Below are 27,726 nucleotides of genomic sequence, written 5' to 3'. Positions count from 1 at the left end.
GTAGTGTTACGTCAGTATCGTCCAGTAACTGATAATGTGATAGTGAGGCTGAAATCCACTTGCAATCTGTGCTTGGGAATCAGCATCAGGATCTAGGACGCTGCTCCAAAGAAAAGTGATACAGCTATTACATCAACATGACGCTTTTTGCTGCGTAATGTGGCCTAGTTTACCGGGAGGATGTTTGGTTTGCCGGTGAGCAAAGTAAAGGTACACTGTAATGTAGCTGAGTCCCAGGAGTTGTGTTAAATTTAGTAAAGGCTGGAAGTAAATGTTTTGTGCGTACTTTGAATGACTTGTCGAGGCGGTCATGAAATGTATTATGAATTACAGTGCTTTCTTCTGCCTATGCGTCAATGACATTGTACTGTAACCTGAATACACAAACACGGTATCAGGAACTACTGCAAGAGTCACATCTGTTGAAAACAGGGATTAAAAGTAGATAACTCAGGTTCAGTTTAGTTTTGCGTGAATGGACAGGTGTCGGTCCTTGATCTTTTTCAGACCAAGCATATTGGGAAACCCAAGAACTTCAGCAAGCCTGTAATTTCAAATGCACACGGGTGTACCCAGTCAGATTCGGTTGGGGGAGCGGGCAGATAACATTTTCGAAGAAATATGTCATTGCAGCTTGGGCGAACGCATTCAAATGGCCTCGTGTGTTAAACCCTGACAACCGAATTATCCCTGTGCACCCATCCCTCTACAAAGAATGGGGGGTCATTTAGTCAGTGGTCTGATACTTGAGGACCGGAGTGGGAATTTTCCACTGGTCCTGCTCACTTATAGAAAAAGAAAAAAACAAACATGGCTCTATTTAACAGGGCTCAGAAAAACCCGGTCGCATTCTGTCATCCGCTAATTGTTTCGCTTTTCTTTACCTCGATGGTGCTGAATGGAAAATTCCAGTCTGGCCATCCCAAGAAGTTTATGCGTCATACAGGTTCGGTACCAACAACAGCTGGGCTCATGTTTTGTCAAAGGATGTTGAATGGTTATGAAATAAATATCCTCTAGACTTGGAAAAGTAAATTCCGGACTTCCCAGTAAGCACATGAGCATCACTAAGATCTCTGTGAAAGAGTGCATCATTTGGACATTAATGTGTGCTATTTAAGGCATTATTTATATACGAACATCTGATAAACAGCTTTAAAAGAGTATTTTGAAATGCAACAAAAACATCTTCAATATGTCAGTATAACATTTGAAAGGTTTTTGCAGCATGTTGGAAATACTTGAAACAAACACTTTAAAAAATACATCTTCTAGATGAAAACTGGAGGACCTCACACAAAATGAAAAGTCTGTCACTAACTTCCTGTCTTCTGTGGACATAAAAGAATATTTCTATTCTGTTCTATTCTATTCTCTATACTGGAAGTCTGTGGCTCCAGTGTTTTTTGGCTCCCACTTTCTGTTCTTCAAAATATCTTTTATGTTTAATACAGTTTTGGAACAAACCTCTGAATCCACTAGTAAAAATGCTTCTGTTTTTCATTTTTAGATTCATTGCAAATTATATCATCACCATAACAATTTAAGTAAGATGATTGTCATGATGACAATATAATTTGCTATAAATCTAAAAATTATAAAAAAAAGAAAAAAAGAAAAACGGAAGCATTTTTACTAGCGGATTCAGAGATTCATTGTAAATTATATCGTAGCCATAACAATTTGAGTAAGAAGATGATAATGATTTAATGTAATTTCCAAATTGAATTTATTTTCTGAAATCTGAAATTATTGTACCAAAGGCATATTGTTGCTGTATTTCTTAGACATTTCAGTCTATAGTCTTTCTATAGTTTTTATAATCAGATTGACATTTGACATTTTGATCTACGATGCAAAAAATACAGAAGAAGAAAATGTATTGTTATCCACTCTTGAACCATTTAATACATTCAGATATTTTGTTTTTCTCTTCAGTGGCCTTTCTCTTCTTGACTACCTGCGTGACAGTATGTAGGTGAGACAGGTCGACAACTCAAGACTGTAGTTAGTGGAAATTTACCCAGACTAGCTCACCTGGCCCAAAATGTCAGTGCAGATAGGGCTGTTCTTATGAGCAGCAGTAACACACATTTAGCGAGGGTAATCAGATAGCGAGCCGCGGCAATAAAAAGCTTTTCGGGAATGTGGCCTTTAGATTCATATGCATGCAGCTCATGTGTGAGATGGACACAAACACATATGGAGATGCTAACACACATGGCCACCCATACAGTGGAAGCACACGAAGGCGACATAGAAGATATAATGAATGTAGTTTTCCATATGAAATTAAATACCCATCCCCTTAATTATTTGCTGAACTGAATGTCCCAGAATAAACTGATGTTTTTTTTTTATCCGAAAATCAGTTTTGAGAACTTAGACCCACCAGTATCTTATTTATCTGAAGGTTAGAATTTTATGTTCACTTAACATACCCAGCATCATGTGTATCATACAGTCTCTTTCTAAATGTGTTTCTTGTCAACTCTGTGTGTCATTTGTGTGTCACTGGGATTTGACTGGGATTGTTCTAGTTTCTAGTTTGCAGTACTGAGTGATGCAATTAAAGGGTTAGTTCACCCCAAAATGAAAATTATGTAATTAATTACTCACCCTCATGTCGTTCTAAACCCGTAAGACCTTCGTTTTCATCTTTGGAACACAAATTAAGATAATTTTGATGAAATTGGAAAGCTATCTGACCCTCCATAGACAGCAACTCAACTGAAATGTTCCCAGGTCCAGAAACTTAGTAAATACATCGGTAAAACAGTCCATGTGACATCAGTGGCTCAACTTCAGTTTTGCGATGCTACGAGAATGCTTTTTTTTGCACTAAGAAAACAAAAATAACATAATTTACTCAAATATTTTCCTCCCTCGAGTAACATCTTTCGACATTTTAGACAGTATTACAATGCATACGGACGCTTTCCCATAAGTGTAAACAACGATTATTATGCAAATTATGTTCATGCATGTGCTTTCCCCCCGAACGTAAACAACACTGATTACGTCCAATATGTTCTTGGGTACTCTCCAAAATGGTGGAAGACTTAACTCGGGGGAGAAGAATGGTAAATTGTTATTTTTGTTTTCTTTGCGCTAAAAAAAGTATTCTCGTAGCATCGCAAAACTGAAGTTGAGCCACTGGTATCACATGGACTGTTTTACCGATTTATTTACAACGTTTCTGGACCCGGGAACATTTCAGTTTGCATGGGTGTCAAATATATAACCAGTGTAATTTTTTTATTTTATATTTTTCCTTTTTCTCTCTGACTCTCTGTCTGAATAAACTAGCTGCAGACTTTCATGTAAAGGCCTTCTTTGCTAGTACAATAAAAAAAATTCTGGTTGTACGCACATAGTGATACTTCATAGCTCAAAATAAATTGTTACTGTGATATTCTGGAGGTTTATTTCCATAAAAGGAACATACATTTTTCCTTTTGACATTTGTTGTGATCACATTTGTTTGGAGATGGAGATGGAAAAAGTTGAGTGTGTCCCGAGTTACGTATGTGATGAGGCTGCACTAGAGATTGTTGGAGATGCATTAATGTCTGCAGGATAGCAGCCTAAAATTCCTGGGAAGTCTTTTCAGAGCAATTTGATTTGGTGGACAAAATTGGATTATTATCATTATTTATTTATTTTTATCAATGGAAGTTGTGGTTCTCTCTCATGAGAGATTAGACAACTAAACAAAATCACTTGTAATTTATGAATTAATTATTAAATGACTCACTCACTATGTACTTGTTTCATTACTGGATGAATCAGCATTCTTGAATGAATCTCTTGTATGATTCAAAGTCAAATACACTTTAACAGCCCCTTTTCGCCACCTACTGGAGTAACTATGTAATCAATAAATCTTCATCTGAAGTGTCAAATTACTTTCAATAGGTGATTTACTCGATTTTAATCACTACCATACACATTGTACACACACTTTATATCTGAATCATAAACTTTTATCCAAGTACGTCTGTGGTTTGAATGTTTGTAATAGAAATAATGATACTGTGTGGCTGACAAGACTGTGAAGCTGTTTCATTCATGACAGCTGCTCTCTTTAGGTCAATAACAGCGTGAACACAGATTTAAATGTTCAAATCACGCTGCTGTGATTGTACGCTGCATGGATGAACCAAGTGATCATGACATTGATCGCACACGTCAAAGGTTGAGATGGAAAAGAAAGAGATGAATCATTGTAGTTTAGGAATAGGATCACTTGGTGTTTGAATCGTGTTCACGATCTTTAGCGCTCTATTAAATTAAATTGCTTTGTCATGTTGGTTGTGACGCTTTATTTGGCTTCTGATTGCAAATGTAGCCAAACTTTGGAGCATGTCGATTAGCGAGCACATTCCTGGCAGATCGCTAGGTCCGGTCCTCACAGATGAAGAAAAAAAAGCCATAGGAATCTCTAGGAGGAATCAAAATTATTATTTGACAACAAGTATCCGATTCCTGACCTTAACCATCCGATTCTGGAATCAGAAAAGATTTCCGATTCCAAACTATAGTTAGACTCGGTGTAAATAATAATAATAAGCCTCTTAATGAATACAGTGAATTTTGGTAATGTTTTAAGTCTTCAAGTGTTTACTCTCAGCTGGTCGTGGGAGCTGCATTTGAGAAAGGGAATGTCCATTCAGCGTGAATCAATAAGCGGGAAAGTGATGCTCATGGTCTGACTGATGTCAAGAAGTCTGGGAGAGAAATTTGCTTCCTTTAGCTGGACTTTCTCACAGGCATTGTTCTGTGAGAAAGTCCAGCTAAAGGAAGCAAATTTCTGAACCTCTTAAAACTCCCCTCTGCCCTCTTCCTGTAATGATTTAGGTGTGTGTGTGTGTGTTTGGTACTACTTACAACACTGAAATACACACAGAATTATAAATACACACATACAAACTTGTACTGCTTAGTGAATCTAAACAGTTTGATGCTCCCACGGTGCAAACAGATTACAAAAGAAGGCAAAAGGAGGTGTTCAAGAGGTTAGAATCTCCTCCCTAATTAAATTGTACCCATGTCTGATTATTTGAAGGACAAGGAAGGACATGCTTATTACTCATAACGTTTGCATGTTCTGTAGTACAGTAATTTCCACACAGACCAGCTGTTAATAATCTGTCCGTAACAGTAACATGACTTCGCCACTTTCTGTGGATTTGTTTCCTTGCAACTATTAAAATTTTGATTGACCAAGCCTCTTCTCGTCAATTAATAGTTAGTTGGCTATTGAGGGGCAGCCCTACTATTTTTGTTGATGAAATACAGCAAAAACAGCAACTTGTGACTAAAATAAATTGATCAATTAAGTCAATATAAGCTTCTTGTTTATTGGACTGTTTTATAAAATCATTATATTTTATAAAATCATTATAGCAATCATACTGATCTATACTTATCTAGGCGTAGTAAAAATAACCTACTCTGTCATTCAAAAGTTTGGGGTCACATTTATAATGTTACAAAAATGTAAAATGAATGCTGTTCTCTTGAACTTTCTATTCATAAATTTTTTTTTGGGGGGGGGGGGGGGGGGTTGGGTTAATCATGGTTTCCATCAAAATATGAGCAACATTTTTTCAAAGCTCACATCAAGTTTCTTGAGCACCAAATGGTCGTATTTTAATGATTTCTGAAGGATCACGTGACACTTAAAAATGGGGTAATGGCTGCTGACAATTGAGCAGTAAATTCAGCTTCCCCATCAGAAGAATAAATGACATTTTAAATGATAATAAAATAGAAAATTGTAGCAATATTTTACAGTATTACTGTTTTTACTGTGTTTGTTATTAAACAAATTCATTTATATACATAAAACAAAAAACAACAACAAAAACAACACACACACACACACACACATTACAAATCCCAAACATTTGAATGGTTGAGTGCATAAAAGGGGCTGGTACATAAAAGGACACAACATGACCCTTTAACTGTTAATAGTGTGTCTCTTTGAAATGCACATTTAAGGTTTCTATTTGAAACTGTTCCTTTAATGAGTGTACTATAAGGAACTTTGGATAAAAACGATTTATTCTTCATGCTGTAACACCATTGGTTTTAATGGTGATCTTAGCACGAACACAGTTTTATTCTTGTAGTGTATGCTCTTGTGTCTGCTTTCCATATTGTTTTTACTTGAGAGCATTTGTTTGAGAGCAAATACTGCATGCTTCGAGATGTCATCATCTGGTGTGTAGTTTGATTAGTGTGTGTGCTTAGACTATGTCCTCCTGGAAACTTCGGCCAATGACTCTTTTCTTTTTCCTAGCACTTATTTCCTTCCAAAAAAAGCACTGTAAACGGATGCAGAGAGTTGGACTGACCTTTAGCACAGTTCTCAACAGCATAGACAGCACACTAATGTTGCCTTTTCAGCCCACATATAACAAATTATATTATCAAAAAAAAAAAGGTACACATCAGTCATTTATTAACATGTTATATCGAAGAGCCATGTTATTCCGTCTAATAGTCTGATACTATTAATGTCCTGTGGTACTCCTTTTTTACTTGGTTTGTTTTTAAAGACACTCTTACATAAATCAGCATCATTGCAGGACCTTAAAAGTGTCACACTTATATGTGAGCAGAAAAAAACTGTTCATTATCATTGTGGCTGCATACCACTTTTTGCATAACACTTTTTATTTATTTAAATACGCTTTAAAAGTTTGATTCCAGTTAAACAAAAGCAACCATCACTCACTAATTCACCCACTCATAATATGTCTTTTAAAAAAGCATGTAAATGCTTTAGTCGGTCTGGAATTGTACTTGTCAAAATCAGACTAACAGACCTTAGTTTATACGACTGTAGCTCAGCTTTACATTGAACTACTTTTGACCTTAATGTTATGTGTTTGCTCTAAAAGACAGAGGTGACACTTGACGTTTTTTGAAAAGACAAATGAAAACTGTACAGTAGCCGCGCAAAACCTCCAGTTTTGTACTTAGAGTGACTAATTTGACTAATTTGTATGTTCTTACCTAGCAGCTTTATCTATTGTTCATAGGCTCCACTTCTTTATTAGTGTTTAAGTCCTGCCCCGTCAGACTAGCTCTTAATGCAGTTTAGATTTGGCGGCTGACCAGGACAGTCCCATCAGCACAGGTCTGTCAGCACGGTTCCTGGATAACCTCTGGACTCAGGGAGCCTGCTTGCTCTATTTTTAGATACCTGGGAAGCACATAGTTTATTTGACCTGGACTTTGGAGGGTGAGACAGGGCAACGCTTCGCCTGATGAGCTGCCTTTTTGTTTGTTTATTGACTTAAAGAATGAGGCTAAGAGCTGGCACATCTAATCACTCGTGCCCATGTGAAAATGCACTGTATTGCTTTCTAGGTATTAATTTAAAAAGCTCAGTTTGAGAATTACTTGTTCAGCCTTGAAGGGATCGACACATAAGATGTGTTACAGCCAAACTGGAAGTTGAGTGGTCTAGTTTCGCATTTCCACACAGTAAAATGTGTGTACACAATACAAGGACAGAGCCCAGAGCACCGAAAGAAACAGGCAAAGCCATTGTGCATGTTCCAGAATAGATAAAGGGACCAGGCTTCTATCAGATTTCCAAGAAGCTCCTGAAGTTCCTGAGCTTTCCAAATGGTCTCTGACAATTATTGACATCCTTCACAAGGAGTGTAAGTCACAAAAATGAGTAGCCAATAATCTGGCTGTTCACAGAGTGCTGTATCCAAGCATGTTAATAGAAAGTTGAATGGAATGAAATAGTGTGGAAGAAAAAGATGCACAACCAACCGAGAGAACCGCAGCCTTATGAGGATTGTCAAGCAAACTGGATTCAAGAATTTTAGAGAACTTCACAAGGAATAAACTGAGGCTGGGGTCAAGGCATCAAGAGCCACCACACATAGAAGTGTCAAGGAATTTTGCTACAGTTGTCGTATCCCTCTTGTTAAGCCACTCCTGTACCACAGACAACATCAGAGGCATCTTACCTGGGCTAAGGAAAAGAAGAACTGGACTGTTGCTATTGGTCTAAAGTCTTTTTTTTCAGATGAGAGCAAGTTTTGTATTTCATCTGGATGTGCTGTAAGATAAGTGAGGAAGGAAACCATCAACAGCCATTTCATTAAACTTCAGGCCTATTTTAGCTTATTTTGTTAGTTCTCTTTGACTGTGTGCAGTCTGCATGGTGATGTGGCCAAAACAAACTGTCAACACTAATTATCCTTATGATAAACTGTCTAAATATGAATGTTTACTCTTAGTTATCAGTGTAGGAACTGTAAACCACTGATCTTCCTATAAGCTGTGTTGATGCATTGTGGCTGTAGGAGTCACTGTAGCTCCTTTCACAAAAAAAAAAGTGATCCACTGTATTGTAAAAGAAAACATGGTAATAAATTCCCCCTTCTTAACCCTGGGGTCATGTATCATATGTGTAATCTAATAGAAATGCACATAAATATGTATTAAGAGTTCTCCTTTTCACATAAATGTAAATTAATTAGGATATGTGCAAGGAAAAGCTGGAAAAACACAAAGCACATTGTAAAACTGTTCTGATATGATGAACGGCCTTCTGTTGTTGAGCACCAAATGATATTGTGATGGCACAAAGCTGCAAATCCAGCTTTTTTCGTGACACCAGGCAGCACTGTACTGTGGACCAAATATATATATATGTGTGTCTGTGTCTATATATATATATATATATATATATATATATATATACAGGTGCTTCTCAATAAATTAGAATGTCGAGGAAAAGTTCATTTATTTCAGTAATTCAACTCCAACTGTATTAAATAAATTCAGTGTACACAGACTGAAGTAGTCTTAAGTCTTTGGTTCTTTTAATTGTGATGATTTTGGCTCACATTTAACAAAAACCCACCAATTCACGATCTCAACAAACTAGAATATGATGACATGCCAATCAGCTAATCAACTCAAAACACTTGCAAAGGTTTCCTGAGCTTTCCAAATGGTCTCTGACAATTATTGACATCCTTCACAAGGAGTGTAAGTCACAAAAATGAGTAGCCAATAATCTGGCTGTTCACAGAGTGCTGTATCCAAGCATGTTAATAGAAAGTTGAATGGAATGAAATAGTGTGGAAGAAAAAGATGCACAACCAACCGAGAGAACCGCAGCCTTATGAGGATTGTCAAGCAAACTGGATTCAAGAATTTTAGAGAACTTCACAAGGAATAAACTGAGGCTGGGGTCAAGGCATCAAGAGCCACCACACATAGAAGTGTCAAGGAATTTTGCTACAGTTGTCGTATCCCTCTTGTTAAGCCACTCCTGTACCACAGACAACATCAGAGGCATCTTACCTGGGCTAAGGAAAAGAAGAACTGGACTGTTGCTATTGGTCTAAAGTCTTTTTTTTCAGATGAGAGCAAGTTTTGTATTTCATTTGGAAACTAAGGTCCAAAGTCTGGAGCAAGGGTGGAGAAGCTCATAGCCCAAGTTGCTTGTAGTCCAGTGTTAAGTTTCCACAGTCTGTGATTATTTGAGGTGCAATGTCATCTGCTGGTGTTGGTCCATTGACTTTTTTGAAAACCAAAGTCACTGCACCCATTTACCAAGAAATCTGGGAGCACTTCATGCTTCCTTTTGCTGACCAGATTTTTGAAGATGCTGATTTCATTTTCCAGCAGGATTTGGCACCTGCCCACACTGCCAAAAGCACCAAAAGTTGGTTAAATGACCATAGTGTTGGTGTGCTTGACTGGCCAGCAAACTCACCAGACCTGAACCCCATAGATAATCTATGGGCTATTGTCAAGAGGAAGATGAGAAACAAGAGACCAAACAATGCAGATGAGCTGAAGGCCACTGTCAAAGAAACCTGGGCTTCCATATCACCTCAGCAGTGCCACAAACTGATCACCTCCATGCCACGCCGAATTGAGGCAGTAACTAAAGCAAAAGGAGCCCCTACCAAGTATTGAGTACATGTACAGTAAATTAACATACTTTCCAGAAGGCCAACAATTCACTAAATGTTTTTTATTGGTTTTATGAAGTATTCTAATTTGTTGAGATCGTGAATTGGTGGGTTTTTGTTAAATGTGAGCCAAAATCATCACAATTAATAGAACCAAAGTCTTAAACTACTTAATTCTGTGTGCATTGAATTTATTTAATACATGAGTTTCACAATTTGAGTTGAATCACTGAAATAAATGAACTTTTCCTCAACATTCTAATTTATTGAGAAGCACCTGTACATAAGATTTTTCCCACGTTCTTAATTAATAAAATTAAAACCATCAGTGCACCATTTTCCACAACACATTCTGTCAAGCACAATTTACCAGTAAACAGGCATTCATTCACATCCTTCTCTTCACTATCTGAGGCAGAACTAAACTTATCCTTTCTAATCATCCTAATACCCTATTCCATTTCCTTCAAGCCATTTCTCTTGCAGTTGTACCTGCTCTCACTCACATCATCAAACCATACCTTCACACTGGTGGTTTTCCCTCAGCACTTAGACGGGCTCGTATAACCCCACTACTCAAGAAACCCATCCTTAACCCATGTCTTTCATGGCACTTTTCCTCTGCGTGGTACGACTCGGCTCGGCATGGTTTGCGTTTCCACTGCAGTTTAGTATCGCTTTAGACTGGGCGGGATTAATCACATGTCGTTTAAGTTGCACCGCCCCTACTGCCACATCTCCTAAAATAACTTTTTCATTCCGCATTGCCCCATCAAGCTCTCATCTGGATCTGCTCCTCTGCTATCAAAGAGAGGAATGTCTATACTCCCGCAACAGACAACAAAACTTTTTGGTTGTTAAAAAAAGGTGTGCTCATTCAAAACAGTTGCATTCGATCCTTAGCGGGCTGTACTGATTTAAATCTAGTGGTTCTTTTGTGTTTGTGTCGCAAGTTCAGTGACGCAGGTAGCGACGATTCTCTCCTACCAATCCGTGATCAGCAGAGTTTACACATCACATTTTGGTAATGGTACGGTTCTGGATGAACAACTCTTGGCAGGTCTTCCAGCTAGTTCTATCAAACCTTTACAATTAATCCAAAACATGGCAGCAAGATTAATTTCTAATGAGACAAAAGAATGCACGTCACACCTCTGTTTATCAATTTGCACTGGCTACCAATAGCTGCTCACATAAAATTCAAGGCATTGATGTTTGCCTACAAAACCACCACTGGTCATTACTTTAGACTTGCAGTATGTGTCCCCTAGAAGCTTGCGTTCTGCAAGTAAACGTCGCTTTATTGTGCCATCCCAAAGAGGCAGAAAATCACTTTCACAGACTTTTAAATTAAATGTTCCCTCCTGGTAGAATGTCCTTAGCCATCCTCAAGAATCGGCTAAAAACACATCTCTTCCATCTCTTCTCTTCCTTTTTGATCCTCTACCTCTAGCACTCTCTAATCTAATTCTATTCTTTAAAAAAAAGTTTCCCTTTTAGACTTGCACTGTATTTATTTACTGCTTGTTTTCTTTATAAAAAAAACTCTGTGATGTTTTTAGAAAAGGACGGATAAACATTTTATTCAACATTTTATGTCTACATGCATAAATGATAATATGATGTGGATCTCGACATGACAGGAGCTGATAAACCTGAAGGGCATCTCAAAGTGAGATTACCATGAGCTATGATTTAATGTGTGTTTGTGTGCTGTGTTATTGCACATTGTGCATTATTGTACATTATTGTAGGTCCTCTGTGCCTGCCTCTCTCAAACACGTAGTGTACTACAAAGTCCCTTCTTCTGATGAGCGCAGTCTGCACCGATTGGCCAACCATCAGTTCAAGCCTGAAAGGGGAACAGAGTTGCATGACAGACACAGTGATGAAGCTTGTTTGTGTTTGCAGTACACAAGTCACAGACGGTTAAGACCGCTGTCTCCACTGTGTGACCCTTTCTCTCTCTCTCTCTCTCTCTCTCTCTCTCTCTCTCTCTCCCTCTCTCTCTTCAACACTAACTGCGATTACTGAAACCACACCGTCTTTCTTTGCGTGACTTTAGTCTTTACAACTTTACATATCTTCTTCATGCACCAAGAGCTTGTAACACTCCCAAGAGAAAGGAAAAATTTTAATTGCATCATGTCACCTGTTTAAGTCACTGTTTGTTTCAAGGTGAGTTATATAACCATTAAATTAAGTGCTTCTCAATTAATCTCCTGGTTGAAGATTATTAGCATTGTGAAATCATTCATTAGTATCCTGCTTTCTAACTTTTACAGAGTTACTTTCAATCAGTATTCATTTTTTTAATGATGCGTCAATCGTTATTCTTCAATAATAGTTACTTTAGGGGATTTGGGTCGCATATACACAGTACTGAATGTACTGAATGATTTTTTTTTTTTTTGTATGCCATTATTGTTATTCTGAAGGTCTGTTTATGACTGTGTTCCCATGGTCACTTTTATTTTGGCTGGATGGTGTGTCCGCTTTGACCCGAAACGTGTCAGCGTGATAGCCAACACTGAGGCCAGCTCTTCTGTTTACTGCAGTCTGGCATGAGATGAACGACAGCATGTGTTGTTTTGAGGAGGAGACCAGTAACATTACCAGGTAGCTAGGAGATTTGTGACAACAGCAACACAGTGTCTATGAGCTTAGAAGTGAAGGACTAAAGCTTGTTTGGTTTTATCATGCTCAGACACTTCAAGGAGATTTGACTAAGAATGATAAAGTAGGCTTTGAAGTCACTGCTGCTGTGTTATTCAGCTAAAGCTGGCTTGAAGAGGATGATTGAAGTTCCTGTCACCACTTTTCAAAGTCATTTAAACATGTAGGTCTTTAGTAACCGTTCAGTGTTGTATTATTATTTCTTTGTTGCATGCCTTTATTAAATATACAGCGGAGCCAAAGATGTTAGGACTATTAAGGCATCTTTAAAAAAGTCTGAAATTCATTGCATTAAATACAAAATATCAAACCAAATAGCATCTGTAAACTAAATTATGATAGAGCTTTTCTGTGACTTTTAACCACCTGGTACAAATATTATTTTAAGTGTTGAAGTTTACACCATTGTCCTAGCAGAGATTCCAGTTATTACAGTTTTTGTCTTACCTGGTTTCATAGACAGGGCTTATGTTAAGCCAAAATTAAGCCATAGTTCAATAAGGAAATTTAAGTAGCTTTTATAATTATGCCTTAGATAAAAACACTACTGGCGTGCAACAACAATTAAACTTAAACTATTTTAAGATCAGTCAGTGCAAGTTTCTTTCAGCTAACACAGTGCAGACTTGCATTTTAGTCCGGGACTAGGTTAAGCCTTGGCTTTGAAACTGGAGGTATATGTAATGTAATGACCATTAAAAAGTGAAAAGTGTACTTGGGCTATCTTTAAAATAAACTCCACTTAGTTCGATATTTTGTTAAACAATGCAGTGATGTTTACAAAGTGTGCCTTGTGTCTGCCAATACACTATTGGGATCAGTAAGATATATTTTTACAGAAAATTAATACTTTTTCAGCAAGGTGACAACAGTTATTTAAAGTTGTAATTATATATATTTTTTCTGTATTTTTGATCAAATAAATGCAGCCTGGGTTAGAATAAGAAAATTCTTTTAAAAAGCATTACAAAAATCTTACCAACCCCAAACTTTTCAACAGTAGTGTAACCATATTCTCTGTTACTGTGTTCTTATATACATGTGTTGTGAGGTATCGACAGTGACATGCTCTTTAAATGTGTCTTCTGGAGTGTCTTTTGTTATAGTAGCAGTGCAATGCAAATTCAAATTTGTTTTTATGCCATTCTTCGATTAAAAAAATTAACTGTCAAACTGTCTGCGTATGTCATCAAAAAACAATAGACTTCCAAGTCCCTGCGGAAAGCAAGCTTGCATAAGGGGTTGAAATGTACAATCATGAACAAAAGAAAAAAGGGGCCAGGTCATCCGGACTAGTGCCAAGGGTGCAATTATGTCCCACTGAATGTCAATGGTCAGTGTGTATGTGTGTATTTGTTAGTCTGCGCACTCAAAGAGTGTTTGTAAGTCAAACATCTAGTGGGAGTTATATGTTTCATAACTAAATAATGGTGCATAAACATGAGCTGATGATGTTAAATGTTAGAGCGTATATATGTTGTGATTGTGTAATATCATTTGACACTAGTTGTCTTTTTCAATTAACACAAATGTTTAATTAGCTTAACTTTACTAATTATAATATTTGAACTTCACTGAGAATATTTTATGTTTCATCATTTATAGTGCTTCCTTCAGGTTCAGCGAGGATCTGAGATCTAAATCTGCTGTAATAATTAAACATTTAAAAGGATTTTTCATCATCTCACATAAACAACTTTTTCTTCCGTCTGAAACCAGATTGCGAAAATGAATTAAGAAGGATATAGAAGGTAAAGACTTCTTTATGAACAGCCGCCCGCACATCTAACATTCAATATTTTTTCATGAGTCACACACAGGTGTGGCCTTCCCACACAAACCCACTAATCACGTCCCACAGCTATTTCACCTTTTCTTGAGGAGTCCCATATTCACGTAAGTGTGTGCCTGAGGCACTCATCCGCAACCACTTTGGTTGATGAAAGTCTGTCTAAAAAAAAAAAATCCCAATCAGTCCTGACAGTTTGGGGAAAGCCCTGTCATGAGCAACAAGGGATTTTTTCCAGATGAGAAGGAAGGCAGAAAGAAGAAATTATAGCAGAGATAAAGGTGGATATTTGTGAGAAATTTGTGCCTTTGGCTCCCACTGAACAAAAGTAGCTGAGGAAACACCCACGATTCTGCGATTCCACCAGTCTGGAACCAGCTAGTTCAGACCGGTAGCTGTTAGAGGAGGGGGGTGGGACAGGAAGTGGGGGGAGAAAAAGAAAGAAAAAGGGCAATTGAGAACCAGAATGGTGTTATGAATGACACATTGAAGATTCGGACCGTCTGGTTGACGTGAATCATCTCTCACGCTCTGCTGGTGATGTAATCTTTTTGGCCAGGGCTATTATTAGCGCCTAGTCAACATCAGCAGCAGATCTCTGAGAGGAGCATATTGACCCTCTGAGGTGTTCTTTGATGATGATTTACATTGCCACATTCTCTTTTTGGATATCCAGATTAGGGTAATAGTATGCTTATAATTTTTGTAAAATTTCCAAAAATGTTAAAAAGAAAATGAGACATATGTAAAAAAAAAAAAAAAAAGTTTGTTCATTATTAATTATTTCATTAATTTGTTCATTTATTCATTTATTAATTTTCAGTTTAAATTCACAGAAAATACTGTAAGTGTAAAAATAAAAATAATTACATACACTACAATGAAAAAATCTGAATGCCAATTTATATATATATATATATATATATATATATACACACATATACATGAATAAAAAAATTCTGAATGAATTCAATCAATTGGGATGACAGTTGACAGCATTAACTTGAAATATACATTTACCCTAAATACAAATGTAAAAAATACACCCTAATAATTGTTTAAACTTTATATAAAATGTTTTGTTTTGTTATGTTTTCAAATGATTATTATTCTGGTGATGTTGCTCCAGTTTAAAACAGTGTAATTCAGGTTGAGCTTAAACAGTGATGCAACTTTTTGTTGTTCTACTTGTTAAAAAATAGGAATGAATCATGCTAATTGCATTATCATGCTTGCCATTTCAAAAACGAAAAAAACAGTAACAAAATGTTTCTTTTTTGTTAGTGCAGTCATAACAATTTAACTCACACTAGTATAGTATATGGAAACAGTCCTCAGAGAAGATGCAGAAAAGCATCATCTATCATGCAGTGGAGCTGAGATTGATTTATTCTTCAAAACTAATACCACACCTTGAGCCAAATATATATCTTGCTTATTGCTTGATGACTAACACATATGCATCCTCCCGACAGGAAACAGCCTAGCCGGCTCTCCTTTCTAAAGGGGGAAGGCAGATGGATTCCTGCAATTTTTCCATTCACAGTAAACAGCACTACATGTGCAAATTTCCATCAGCTGGCGATGATAGCTGTTTGAGTGTTTTGTTCACAGATAATATATATATCATTGAGCTGTTGAGCTAGATTATTTTCACACGTGATTGTTTTACACAGTACATATGCCCACAGGACTGGTACTGAGGTTTACCTGTCTGACTGATGTGTGTGGAAATTAGCCCGAGGCCACAGACTGCTTGACTCCTTTATAATCAGCTCTGGAAAAGGGGGGAGGTGCATCTGTGACTAACACAGTATCTATATATAGTTACACTCAAACATACACCAATGGAGTACAGAACTGGAGTGGCTCAGACTGCAGCAGACTGCACAAAAACACAATAATTATATATATATATATATATATATATATATATATATATATATATAAAAAAGAGACATTTGTGCTCATTGGAAATATGGAGTTCAAAATAACTTTGTAGTCTACATAATCCACTTACACATATTATATGTTTTAGTAAAGGTTTTTGTGTGTGTCTGTGTGTCTGCGTGTCTGCGTGTGTGTGTGTGTGTGTTAATGATCATGGAAGCACAGAAGCACATCTAATATTACTTACATCGAGATTAGATAAGCTGTTTCTAAGTTCAATATGTACTGCTGCAAGAGTGAATTTGTTTTTACTTAGATCAGGTACTCGCTCCAGATATTATGGCTAACAAATCAACATCTGACACTTGAGAACGAGTCAACAAGTTTATCGTCATTCACACTGTAGTGACATGTGGTCAGTTCACTGCCAACTTGTGTGATGGGACTCTGCATGGTTATAGAGTGATGTTTGACAGATCCGATTAAAGTCAAGACATAATGTTTTCAATGCATGGTGTGTGACTGTTTTAAGCTCAGTGTCTTCCTCCAGGTAGAGTCAGCTGTGAATTAGCTGCAAAAATGTTATTTAGCTTTGCATTCCCAGCTGCTTTGTAACCATAGCAACTTTAATGTTTAATGTTTTAATGTTTGAATATTTAGTTTCAATTATTTAAACCGGTAGCATAATGAAACAAGTGCAAAAACAAATTTATATAATTTATATAACTTTTTAAAAATAAAATAAAAAATAAAAATATTTAAAAACCCATTAAAAATTATAAAATTTTACACGTATTTTACATCCATCATAAAACCAAAGTAGGAACCAAACCAAACCAACCACAATAGAGAATGTCTGTCTTCTTGGGCATTAATTCAGATAAGACAGTGGCCTTGTAGAGCTGTCTGGCACTAATCCAGCATTGTCATTAGAAAGCTGATAAAGCTGTGAGCGACTCATCAGTCTCCATAATGACAGCCCTGACACACGTTTCTTTGTCTTATCAGGAACCAACTAGCCTTAGAGAGAAAAAAAATATTCCTCCTGACATAGCACTAAATATTATAATCTGCTTTCTTCATGTCATAAAACATGTTTATACTGTATATAATTTGTTGTAGGCTAATAATGTATTTAATAATTAAATATTTTAATCTTTATTGTTATTTTTATTATTATTATGTGGCTGTATTTATTTATTTCTAATAGCCATTTTACTTTATAATGCTATAAAATGTGTTAGATTGTGTTTTGTTACATTGGCAGATTTTACACTTATGTACTGCGCACATGTACTGTTTACACCCGTATTGTTTATGGGACAGCGCGGTTCAGTACATCCGGCCTATAATCACAACGCATATCAGATTGGATGGTCTATTTTCTGCCACTCCCTGTTATGGGTTTAAGTGATTGCACTGAAAGGATAAGCAGATCCACATTATCAAGTGCATCTGGTCTTGGGGGCTGTCTCTAGGCCAGACAGATCCCAGACACAGGGTCCTCTGATCTCTACTGTGGCTCTCTATCACCCTTCTCCAATCTCAAGCCCCTTAATGAACTGCTGTCCCCCAACCAGCTTTGGTTATGTCATCGGAGGCCCGCCCGTTTCACATGACAGAGGTGCTGATGTCTTATTACTCAGGAACTATTAAGCTGGAGCCATGTTGCCTTTATTTATACACATTTCAGCAGGATAAACAGTCGACTAGGGGCTAGTGGTGGAATGATATATGAACTGAACGGGTCGTTCGTGATGAACTGAGTTAGCTGCTACTTTTAGCTTCAGAAGTCTTTCTGCATGTCCCTTTTGTTACAAAAGGCAGCTGGATCAATTGTGGAGCAGAGAATCGTCCAGAAAGGTTATTAGAGGAGGGGGATGGTGCCCCTGCCATCAGCAGCTAATGTTACTGATGTGATCGTCTGAGTGTGTGTGTGTCAGCAGATCATATTGAATGGGAACCCGATCGCATCTCCTCCCTGTTTACTCACCCGGGTCTGAAGAGCCTGTAATGAGTTTATAGTTTGAACGTGATTAAGTTTTGTTTTACTGTGACCAGTGTTGGGGAAAGTTACTTTTAAAAGTAATGCCTTACAATATTGCGTTACTCCCTAAAAAAGTAACTAAATACGTTACTTCGTTACTTTTTATGGAAAGTAATGTGTTACATTTATGTGTTACGTTACTTTCACATTACTTTTTAAATATGAGCAGGGCTTGATTGTTTTTAATATAAGAAGTTCTATTTATAGCAAATGTAAAAGCCCTTTCACACCAAAAAGTGTAATGAATAAACCTCAGGCTGAAGGAAAAGTAAATTCACGTCTGTACTGTAGAACACAGGAGAAGAAGGTTCAACACTCTTCAGCAATAAAAAAAACAATGAAGCACAATTGTTAGTTTATCTAAAGTCATTTTTTAATTATTAGTATGGTTGAACTGGATCATTAAAGGTCAGCAGCAAAGACACTGTTAATAAAATGGGAATAGATACATTTGTGTTATTTAATATATTTAGTTATTGCAGGTTTGCGTCATATTCTGAGTTTGCATTTCACGGTTTTGATTAATTTTGATGAATACTAAATCTGTTTTGTTTTTTGTTTTTTGTGAGTGGGATGAATTAATGCACATTCACATTTATTCTAGAACTACAGTAACACACAGCGCACACAACGCCTCCATACTTCCAATTTCTCCCAATATGGGAACAGGAGGCTTGTCAGTCAAAAAATGGGAATACAAAGTAACTGGCGTTACTTTTTTGAAAAAGTAACTCAGATATTTTCTTGTAAATTAAAAAGTAATGCGTTACTTTACTAGTTACTTGAAAAAAGTAATCTGATTACGTAACTCGCGTTACTTGTAATGCATTACCCCCAACACTGACTGTGACACAGAAGAAGTTTCCAAACATACATTTTTCAAGGCCATAAAGTATTTGTGTTTTCTGAATAGAGAAATTCTTTTGAATTAGTTAAAAATGGGTCACATAAAATTAATATATATATATATATATCAATTTAATGTGTCCTTGCTGAATAAAAGTATTATTTCTTTCAAAAAATAGAAAAGCATACTAACCTCAAATATTTGATATTTGCACAGGCTCATTTTCTTATGAAAATCTTGTTAGTCCTGTTCAGTAGCAAGTGTAAATATCACACAGGCCCCAAAAGGATTTGTAATAATTTCAAAAATATCCCTTAATATTGTAAAATGTAAAATTTAAATCATGACAGACTATTAATGAATATGTTTGAGCGAACAAGGCTTTATTTGAGTTTTGTTTATGAGATTATTCCATGAACCTGCTAATTTACACACATACAGTACTGAGTTTTAGATTTTTTTTGGCAGCATTACCACATTTCCATGCCAGAATCACTCTTCCCAGCATGCACCTGATGGACACTGCTCATTGTGGACGTCCCTGCCCTTTTTTCCTTCCTGCACTGACACCTCCCTCTCACACCACGCTGTCCTCTTGACTTTTATCCCAACAGTACCTCGTTTAATGCCATCCCGTACGTAATGACCCCACATTTCCCTTCACTCAGCAGCCAGGATGGGTTTTCCACAGGCACGGTTTCCCCTTAATTTGGGTTTTCCAACAGGGACTCTCACCACTTTAAAAAAAACACTGCGTTGTTTGCATTGAAAGGGTTTCAGTATTCATGGACTGGACCGTTAGCTCCACATTGAGAGTCGTCTGCCAATTTGTATTTTTTTTGTATTTGTCTGGAAGATTGTCCACAAATACAGTCCAGAGAGGTCACAGACAAGGTGAAATCACTTAGTTGTTTTTGTTTGAAAGATTTTGCGCTGTTCCTGAAGTGTACTTTGGGCCATAGACTTGGATTATACTGTATCTTGTCACCTTTCAGAATCTATAATCATGTATAATATATACTATACATCCTGTTTCCAAATGTCTTCATTTCTGAAATATAAAAGTTTTGGAAAAAAGCTAGATTTAAAGGAAATATAATGTAAATGTATGTAAAATTGTTATTTTTTTTTAATTAAAATGTTACAATTTACAATGAAAGCTATATTCTTAAACACTCAGTAGACACACACACACACACACACACGTTTGTTTTTGTGAAAAGTGGGTTCATCCCATAGGCGTAATGGTTTTTATACTGTACAAACTGTATATTCTATGGCCCTACCTACACCAACCCTACACCTAACCCTAACCCTCACAGGAAACTTTGTGCATTTTTACTTTCTCAAAAAAACTCTTTCTGTATGATTTATAAGCGTTTTGAAAAATGGGGACATGGGTTATGTCCTCATAAGTCACCCTCTCCTTGTAGTACCTGTGTCATACCCATGTCATTATACAGAGTTGAGTCCTGATATGTCACAAAAACAAGAGCACAATGATTTGTCAACTGTTGGTCTTTTGGCTGTCCATCCTGAAGTGTGATGTAACAGTCCTCTAGACACCCGGTCAAGACCTGACAGTGTCAGCTCTTCAAATTTTTATCAAAAATATTTTAAGTTTAAATGATTTAGAAACAGTCGTGGACATTTGAGATGCTCTTCTGGGACTGATAGATCTGAATGCCGAGAGTCATCTAAATGTGTGATTTCTGCTGAGTGTATGAGGACACCAGGGCCTCTGCTGATGTATCTGTCACTCTGTGTTTCTCAGATTTGTTTCCTGGTGTCTGCATTCCGTGGACGCATGTTCTCAGAGGACAGTTGTGCTGCTCTTGGCCTCTTCTTCCATTACTTTCACCTCAGTCAGTTCAGCTGGATGCTCATACAGGTAAAACTTTATTTTTTCACCTACTGTGTTTAGTGTAGTGGGTTTTTGCACTGACAACACTAAATACATAATCCCACTATGTTAATGAAATTTATTTGAGATAGGGTCCTTAATTCATGATTATCTGTAGATAATCCTTACCTTCTTAAAGACAGTTCTCACAAAAATGAAGACATGTTAAAATGCTATTTCATACCTACCTCTTTTGGAGCACAAAAGAAGATATTTTGAATAATGTTGGTCACCAGACAGTTGCTGGTAATCATTGACCACCAAAGTATGGAAATAAATACTGTGGTCAATGGATACCGGCAACTGTTTGGTTATTCACATTCTTCAAAATAAATTATTTCATGTTCAACAGAAGAAATCAATTCATACATGTTTGGAACAATATGAGGGTGAGTAAATAATGACCAAAATGTTATTTTGGGGTAAGCTCTCCCTTTAAGCAATTGAAAGTGAGATCAGGAATTTTTCAGAAGAAAGGTTTTGCTACAGGGCAGTTGAAGGTGTGGCATAAACTTTCCTTTGAACAATAGCTTACTTACGCAGAAGGTAAAAAATAAATTTCACAATATTTCGTCAGTCACACTCCTTCACTGTCACTGTTTAGTACATAGTGTTTGGTATATCTTACCTTCAAGACTGTCTGAAAAAGTTTTACCCTCATGAAATTCCAGAAGTTATCTGAAACCTAGTTTCTTGGTTTTACTTTTTTCTCTAATTTGTATCTGTAAATTTGATTAAATCATAATCTCAAAAGAGCTTTTGAGAATTCAACAAATATCAAAGGCCTTTGGTTTTTACTTGTTGCTGAAGATGATGTTTGCACATAAATATCACACCATAAACAGGAAGCTTGTATCAGAAGGTTGCCTTACTAAGACAAGTATCTTTTTGTAGTGTGCATGTGTGTGTGTGGTCCAGGTATTCCCGGGGATCATATGTATGTCCACACAAGGATAGCAATACCTGAAATCTTGACATTTATTTATTTTGTATTTATTAATGCAAACACGCATAATGTTTTGTGTGAGGGTTAGGTTTAGGAGTAGGGTACAGTAAACAAATTATTTCTGTAGAGAGTCTACACAAAACAATCAAAAACTGTATAAAAAAATAGTAAATTATGTTTATCTGAAAATGTAACAATGCAAACAAGTTTTCTGTAAGGGTTATGTTTAGGGTTAGGGGATAGAAAATATTGTTCGGTCTACGGGAAGTCCCCAGAATTCACAGAAACAAACGTGTGTGTGTGTATGTGTGTGTGTGTGCGCGCGCATGTGTGCATGTGTATCTTTTCATTGTCGGCTTAGGAATGGGCATGATTCATACGCTTAGTTCAATCCATTAGAAAACACATGATTTATCTTACGTGCAGCTTGACATGTTCCAGCTACGTGTGATTCTTCTGGTGGAGATTTTTCAGGCAGTTGTGCTAGCACGACTATAGTAGCTGATCAGAGACCTTTTAAAAATCCATTTCATAAATCTTGCTGGACCCTTTCGCCTTCTCCTTTTCTTTCTACGGTAATCCCTTCTAAGCACAGAAACCTGTCTCTGGAACTCAACTCACTCTGGCTATGAAGGTTGTCTTGTTCTCCGAAAGCAAAAACAGGATTTGGCCCTAACATGCTTAATGAAATGAAAAAAGAACATGGCCTTTAATCCCTCAAAAACTCACACAGAACGCAAACATCTGGGTTCATGTTGCATTAAATTTCTCCCTTTAGTTGAAAAAAGACATAGAACTGAGCACTGACCCTGGAGGAACCTCTCACCTAAATTGAACTTCTTGAAATCAAAGGTGTTTTTTTCTCACATAGTGGGATTATCTTGTTTTTCTCAATGATGCCGAAAAACACCAGGGGCTTAGCTGTTTACATAGAGAATGTAATCTCTGTTAGCACTTGATACACTGGTGTTGCAAGATTATGCAAGAGAACATGAAATAAACTAACTGGCTAATTACAAAAATAGGTTTTAGGATTATGGTGCCAAGAGTTGTGGAAGGACCAAAGTGTAAAGGCCAGTATGTTTATGTATTGTAAGTGTGTTGATGTGCAGAAGTGGGTGTGAGTTTATGAAAACACACATGGAATAAATCAAACAAAAGTTGTGTTTGGTGGAAAAGGTAAATCATGATTCAGACTGGAAAGTATTTGCATCCAGCAGAGAATGATTTGAACATTTGCTTGCCTTTATTTCAAAACAGCTGGCAAATGAGCCTGTAATAAACCTCTGCAGAACTTATGTGATGTGATAATTACATGTGACATAATTGTTTTGTTTGCACTTTTCTCATATATCAATAACTTTCAGCCAAATTTCATAATAAAAAGCTGAATCTCATTCAGTAAGCACACGATCCAGTTTAATTAGAAGGTAAATGCAAATTTTCCAGATGATGATAGTCTCCATCCTCTACAATCTAGAACTCGGAACCGACCTGCATGATGTGAAATAGAATAGTACAAATTGCATTCATCATAGATCTCAGTAGTGCGCTGATACCTGATTTGCACAATTCCTTGAGACAATCTGGAGCTAAAGCCATGTGAGTTAAGTCTTTGTTTGTTCTAGACTGGAATACACTATCAGTCACACTAACAAATTTTAAAACAGTAGACATCAGAAGGCAAATGCTGTCATGTCCTTCAGACTATAAATCTGGGCAAATGTCATGTATTGTATTCTAGCCTTCAATGGAAATAGTACAGATGTTCTACGCCTACTTTAAAGGAGTACTGAAAGAAATACAATTTCTCAATGAAAACTATTGATCTAAGAGTTCTTTCCTATGCACTGGGACTCATGTTTCAGTCTGTGCTAAAATAGCCTTTCAATAGATCCCAGAGATACTCCCTATACTGGCACTGTTAAAGCGCCAGATCAATGGAAGTTGCGAGATGGGGCAATCTCAATGGCGGAGTGCCAACTTCTTCCATAATTGCAAAGAGGCTGGAGAGGAATCGCAAAGAGTTTCGACACCCAAATACTACATCCTAATACTAATACTACATCCTGCCAGCTTCTCTCTTCTCTTCATCTCTTATTCAAGTTCCCAGCACAGCAAAACAGAGTTGCTGCAGTTCCTATCCATTTATGGAGCTAATACTGATTGAAGTAGGTGCTACATCAGGACTTGATTTTGATGTTGATTTTAAACTTCCACTTGTAGTACCTCATCCCAAAATGTGAAACAGGCTAACTTAACACATAGACCAAGGAAGTATTAGTTCTTGATAGCAGTAATATATGAGGTAAAATAACCAACAGATGTCTATTTGGTAGTTGGTTCTTGGTGTCTAGTCTCGTCAAAACATTAATCAGCTATCCTTTTTTATGAAGCTGGTTTGTTTATAAACCGGTAATGTTTCCATTTCTTTATTTAGTATTACTTGTGTTTTCCTTCCTAGGCCATAAACTTCTGGCAGATATTGGTGATGAATGATGAGCACACAGAGAGACGCTATCTTCTCTACTTCCTGCTCAGCTGGGGACTTCCTGCTCTGGTCATCATCATTCTGGTTGTAGTCCTGCTGGGAGGCTTTGGATGGAGCATTTATAGTGTGTTTGGCCTGGTGCAAGGAGATCTGTGAGTTCATGAATATGTGTCTCTCTCTCACGCACACACACACACAAACATGCTACATTTGCATAACCAAATGGGGACATAATGGACAATTAAATGTTCACATATAAATGCTCACAATTTGGTGCTGTTTTTTTTTTTTTTTTGCTCGTTACTCGTTTCCTGTGTTAATGCGCTGTAAGCAATTTTCTTTCTCATATACACTCTCTTCTTTGCCCCATTTACATTGATTGTGTGCGGTCGGGGTCTGTTATTGGTAAGTCGGGAAGAGCTGCTATTTTTAGCTCTTCTGTGTTTATGAGGTTACAAGCTGTGACTGTGCATAGGTTCAGTTTTGCCTCAGTCAAGCCTGCAGTGATAACAGAGGACTATGGACACTCCTCTCCACCCTTTCTCAAAGCAGCTCTTAGCACGTAAACTCCCAGCCGACTCATGAAAGCCAAACATCTCTTTCTCCAAGAACAAAAAAATGATGTCACCTCACCTCACAAGCCAACACAGTTCTCGCCTTTTCCAGCACCATAAGGCTTCAGCCGCCTGGGAGGAGTCAAATGCTTGTAGACATGCTTGTAGAAGCACATTAGTTTAAAGGTCAGATTTTAATTAACACACGTAATGTAGCATTACAAGGTTTCTTAAAAGAGTCATGTTATGAAGAATCAACTTTTCTATTTCCTTTTTAGAAATAAAATAATTTGTTGTTCTATAAAAATAACTTTTCATGGTTTTACTTCCACAGATCAACATTTCTAACGTTTATTTATTTATTTATATATTTTTTTATTTAGGCTATATTTCAGTTAGTTAAACCTTTAATACTTAAAAAAACAAAAAAAAAAAACAAACGTACACAAAGTAATATTTGTACGGCCCTGTTCAAACATAATGTTTTTGCATTCTGTGCACTGTTTTTTTCCTGTGTAAATCTGAACTGGATAGACGTGTTTGACTTGTGTTTGTGTCTCTAGTCTTTTACAGCATTTATCGTATGACTTGTTCTAAGTCTCTAGATAAAGTTCCTGATAATCCTTTAACTAAGAACTGAAAAGCTGTTTAATTGAAGAGGAAGGCCCATGTTGGTAGCTCTAGTTACTTTGCAGGTATCACAACTAGAAAAGTGATTTGTGCATACAGACTGAGCTACTTGTTTATTTTTTGTTTAAAAAATGTGTTTTTGTGTGGCATCTATGTGAAGATATACAGTATGTTATGCTAAACCAGGCAGTGTTTCAAAATTATGATCAGATTAAGTCTAGTGAAGAATGAGCTGTTTATTTTCCTACAGGCATTTTACACGCTTTAAACTATATTATAGCTACACTGTGCCATTTCTGCTCTATAAAATGAGTACGGGCTGTGTTTGTCCATTCTCTTTGTCTGGCCAGAGAGATGCCAGGCCTGTGAGCAGAATACAACTGCTGCTTATTTTGATACAGATCACGTCATAACAAGATTACTATGGATTGAGTTTCCCAAAGCTTTTCTTTTCCGAATACCAGACAGAGACTCTATAACTGCATACAGGACAAAAACAAATGCCGACTGGAAGAAATTCCTCAGATAGAAGGAGAAGAGTCAGAGAAAGACAAAAAGAAAGAATCTCAGTAGAAATAAAATTAAAGAATACAGAAAAACAATCACCAGACTTTGTAAGGATGTCCATCATGTCGTTTCAAACCCATTTTAATCAATTTCTTTCTTCCACGGAATACTAAATACATAAACATCCAACCATAAACCTTGGTACCAATCCTCTTTGTGTATTCACAATATTATTTTTTGTCTTTTTTTGTAGATGCTTCATTCCCAACGTATATGCTGCACTTTGTACGGCCGTCCTGGTTCCTCTGATTTGTTTGGTAGGGGTGCTGGTGATCTTCATCCATGCGTATCAAGTCACTCAGCAGTGGAAGGCTTATGATGATGTCTACCGAGGCCGAACAAACAGCTCAGGTTTGTATGCTTTTGTTATTACAAGTTTTGTCAAATTAATTAGCCTCAAGGTTTCCTGCCGTTTTATTGCGTGAATAACCTGGCACTGCAATGAACATGTTACTGGAAAACGGTGCTTTAGAAGTAAAGAGCTGCCGATAATATCAGAGAAACTGAAAGCAAAATATGGGAAGGTGCTTTCCCTTGGAAAGTTTGTTGATCTCAATCGTCAGATTGCTCAGGGCTGTGCTTTCAGGAATATTGCACAGCCTTCCGAATAATTACACACCTTCCAAATAATGTTTTTTTTTTTTTCTGTTGTGGTATGTTAGTCTTTTTTTAAAATGCCCACAGCTGTTTTGAGTAGATTGGATTAAATCTATATTGTAACTTGCTGCTCAGTCCCTGAGTAAATACATGTTGTCAGTATTGTTTTAAAACTTAAAATCTTAACTGGCTGATTATATCTTTAGTGTTCGCAGCCTCCACCTTACTGCTTAGCCTCAAATCTACCTATATCAGCAGCACCTTTCAACTAACATTTGGACAATTAACATGTAAAACCCTGGCTTTCTTTACTTGTTAATCCACCGTGATGGTTTCATTGTTTACCCGTAACTGCTGTTCTGAGTTTTAAATGGTGGTATTGTACAGTTTGCGTGTGGGTGGTCAGCCAGGGTTGCCATGTGCAATATTAGCTTTCCTCTTTGTGCACAGCGGGCTAATCCTAAACCACTCAACTTTATTACAGAGGGATGCACCATCAGCCCACCATTTGCTCACAAACACAATGACCTCACTGCAGCACTCCCACACTTGCTGTTTCATATTGCAGGACACACAGGCGTAAGCGAATACATTATGCAGCAAATTTGCTTCTTCATGCCGGATGTGTTTAATGACTTTCAAAGAAGCACAGTCAAATAAATATGCATTTAGAAAACCAGATCTTTCCGGTTAACTCTTAGATGTTGATTCTGTCTGGGTTGTTGCTGTTTGATGACATGTCAAACAAAACATTCGGCTTGGGACAGGGATGAAATGGACACAATGAGTAAAATAAAATTTCCTGGTTGACTTATGGGAAA

At 37.0% G+C, this 27,726-nt stretch overlaps 1 protein-coding gene across 1 annotated transcript in view; it reads left to right on the top strand.

Annotated features, from left to right (window-relative positions):
• The window catches only part of adgrv1 (adhesion G protein-coupled receptor V1), a 125,840-nt gene that overhangs the window by 81,344 nt on the left and 16,770 nt on the right, over positions 1–27,726 (top strand). The window contains exons 84-86 of the mRNA XM_059550160.1: positions 20,992–21,108; positions 24,531–24,709; positions 26,502–26,659. Coding sequence (XP_059406143.1) covers positions 20,992–21,108; positions 24,531–24,709; positions 26,502–26,659 — 454 coding nt within the window. The remainder of the gene's footprint in view (positions 1–20,991; positions 21,109–24,530; positions 24,710–26,501; positions 26,660–27,726) is intronic.

The sequence above is a fragment of the Carassius carassius genome, chromosome 5 (assembly GCF_963082965.1).
Source record: "Carassius carassius chromosome 5, fCarCar2.1, whole genome shotgun sequence".
NCBI lineage: Eukaryota > Metazoa > Chordata > Actinopteri > Cypriniformes > Cyprinidae > Carassius > Carassius carassius.
The sequence above is the reverse complement of the archived record's forward strand: the minus strand, read 5'-3'. Positions and strand labels throughout refer to the sequence as shown.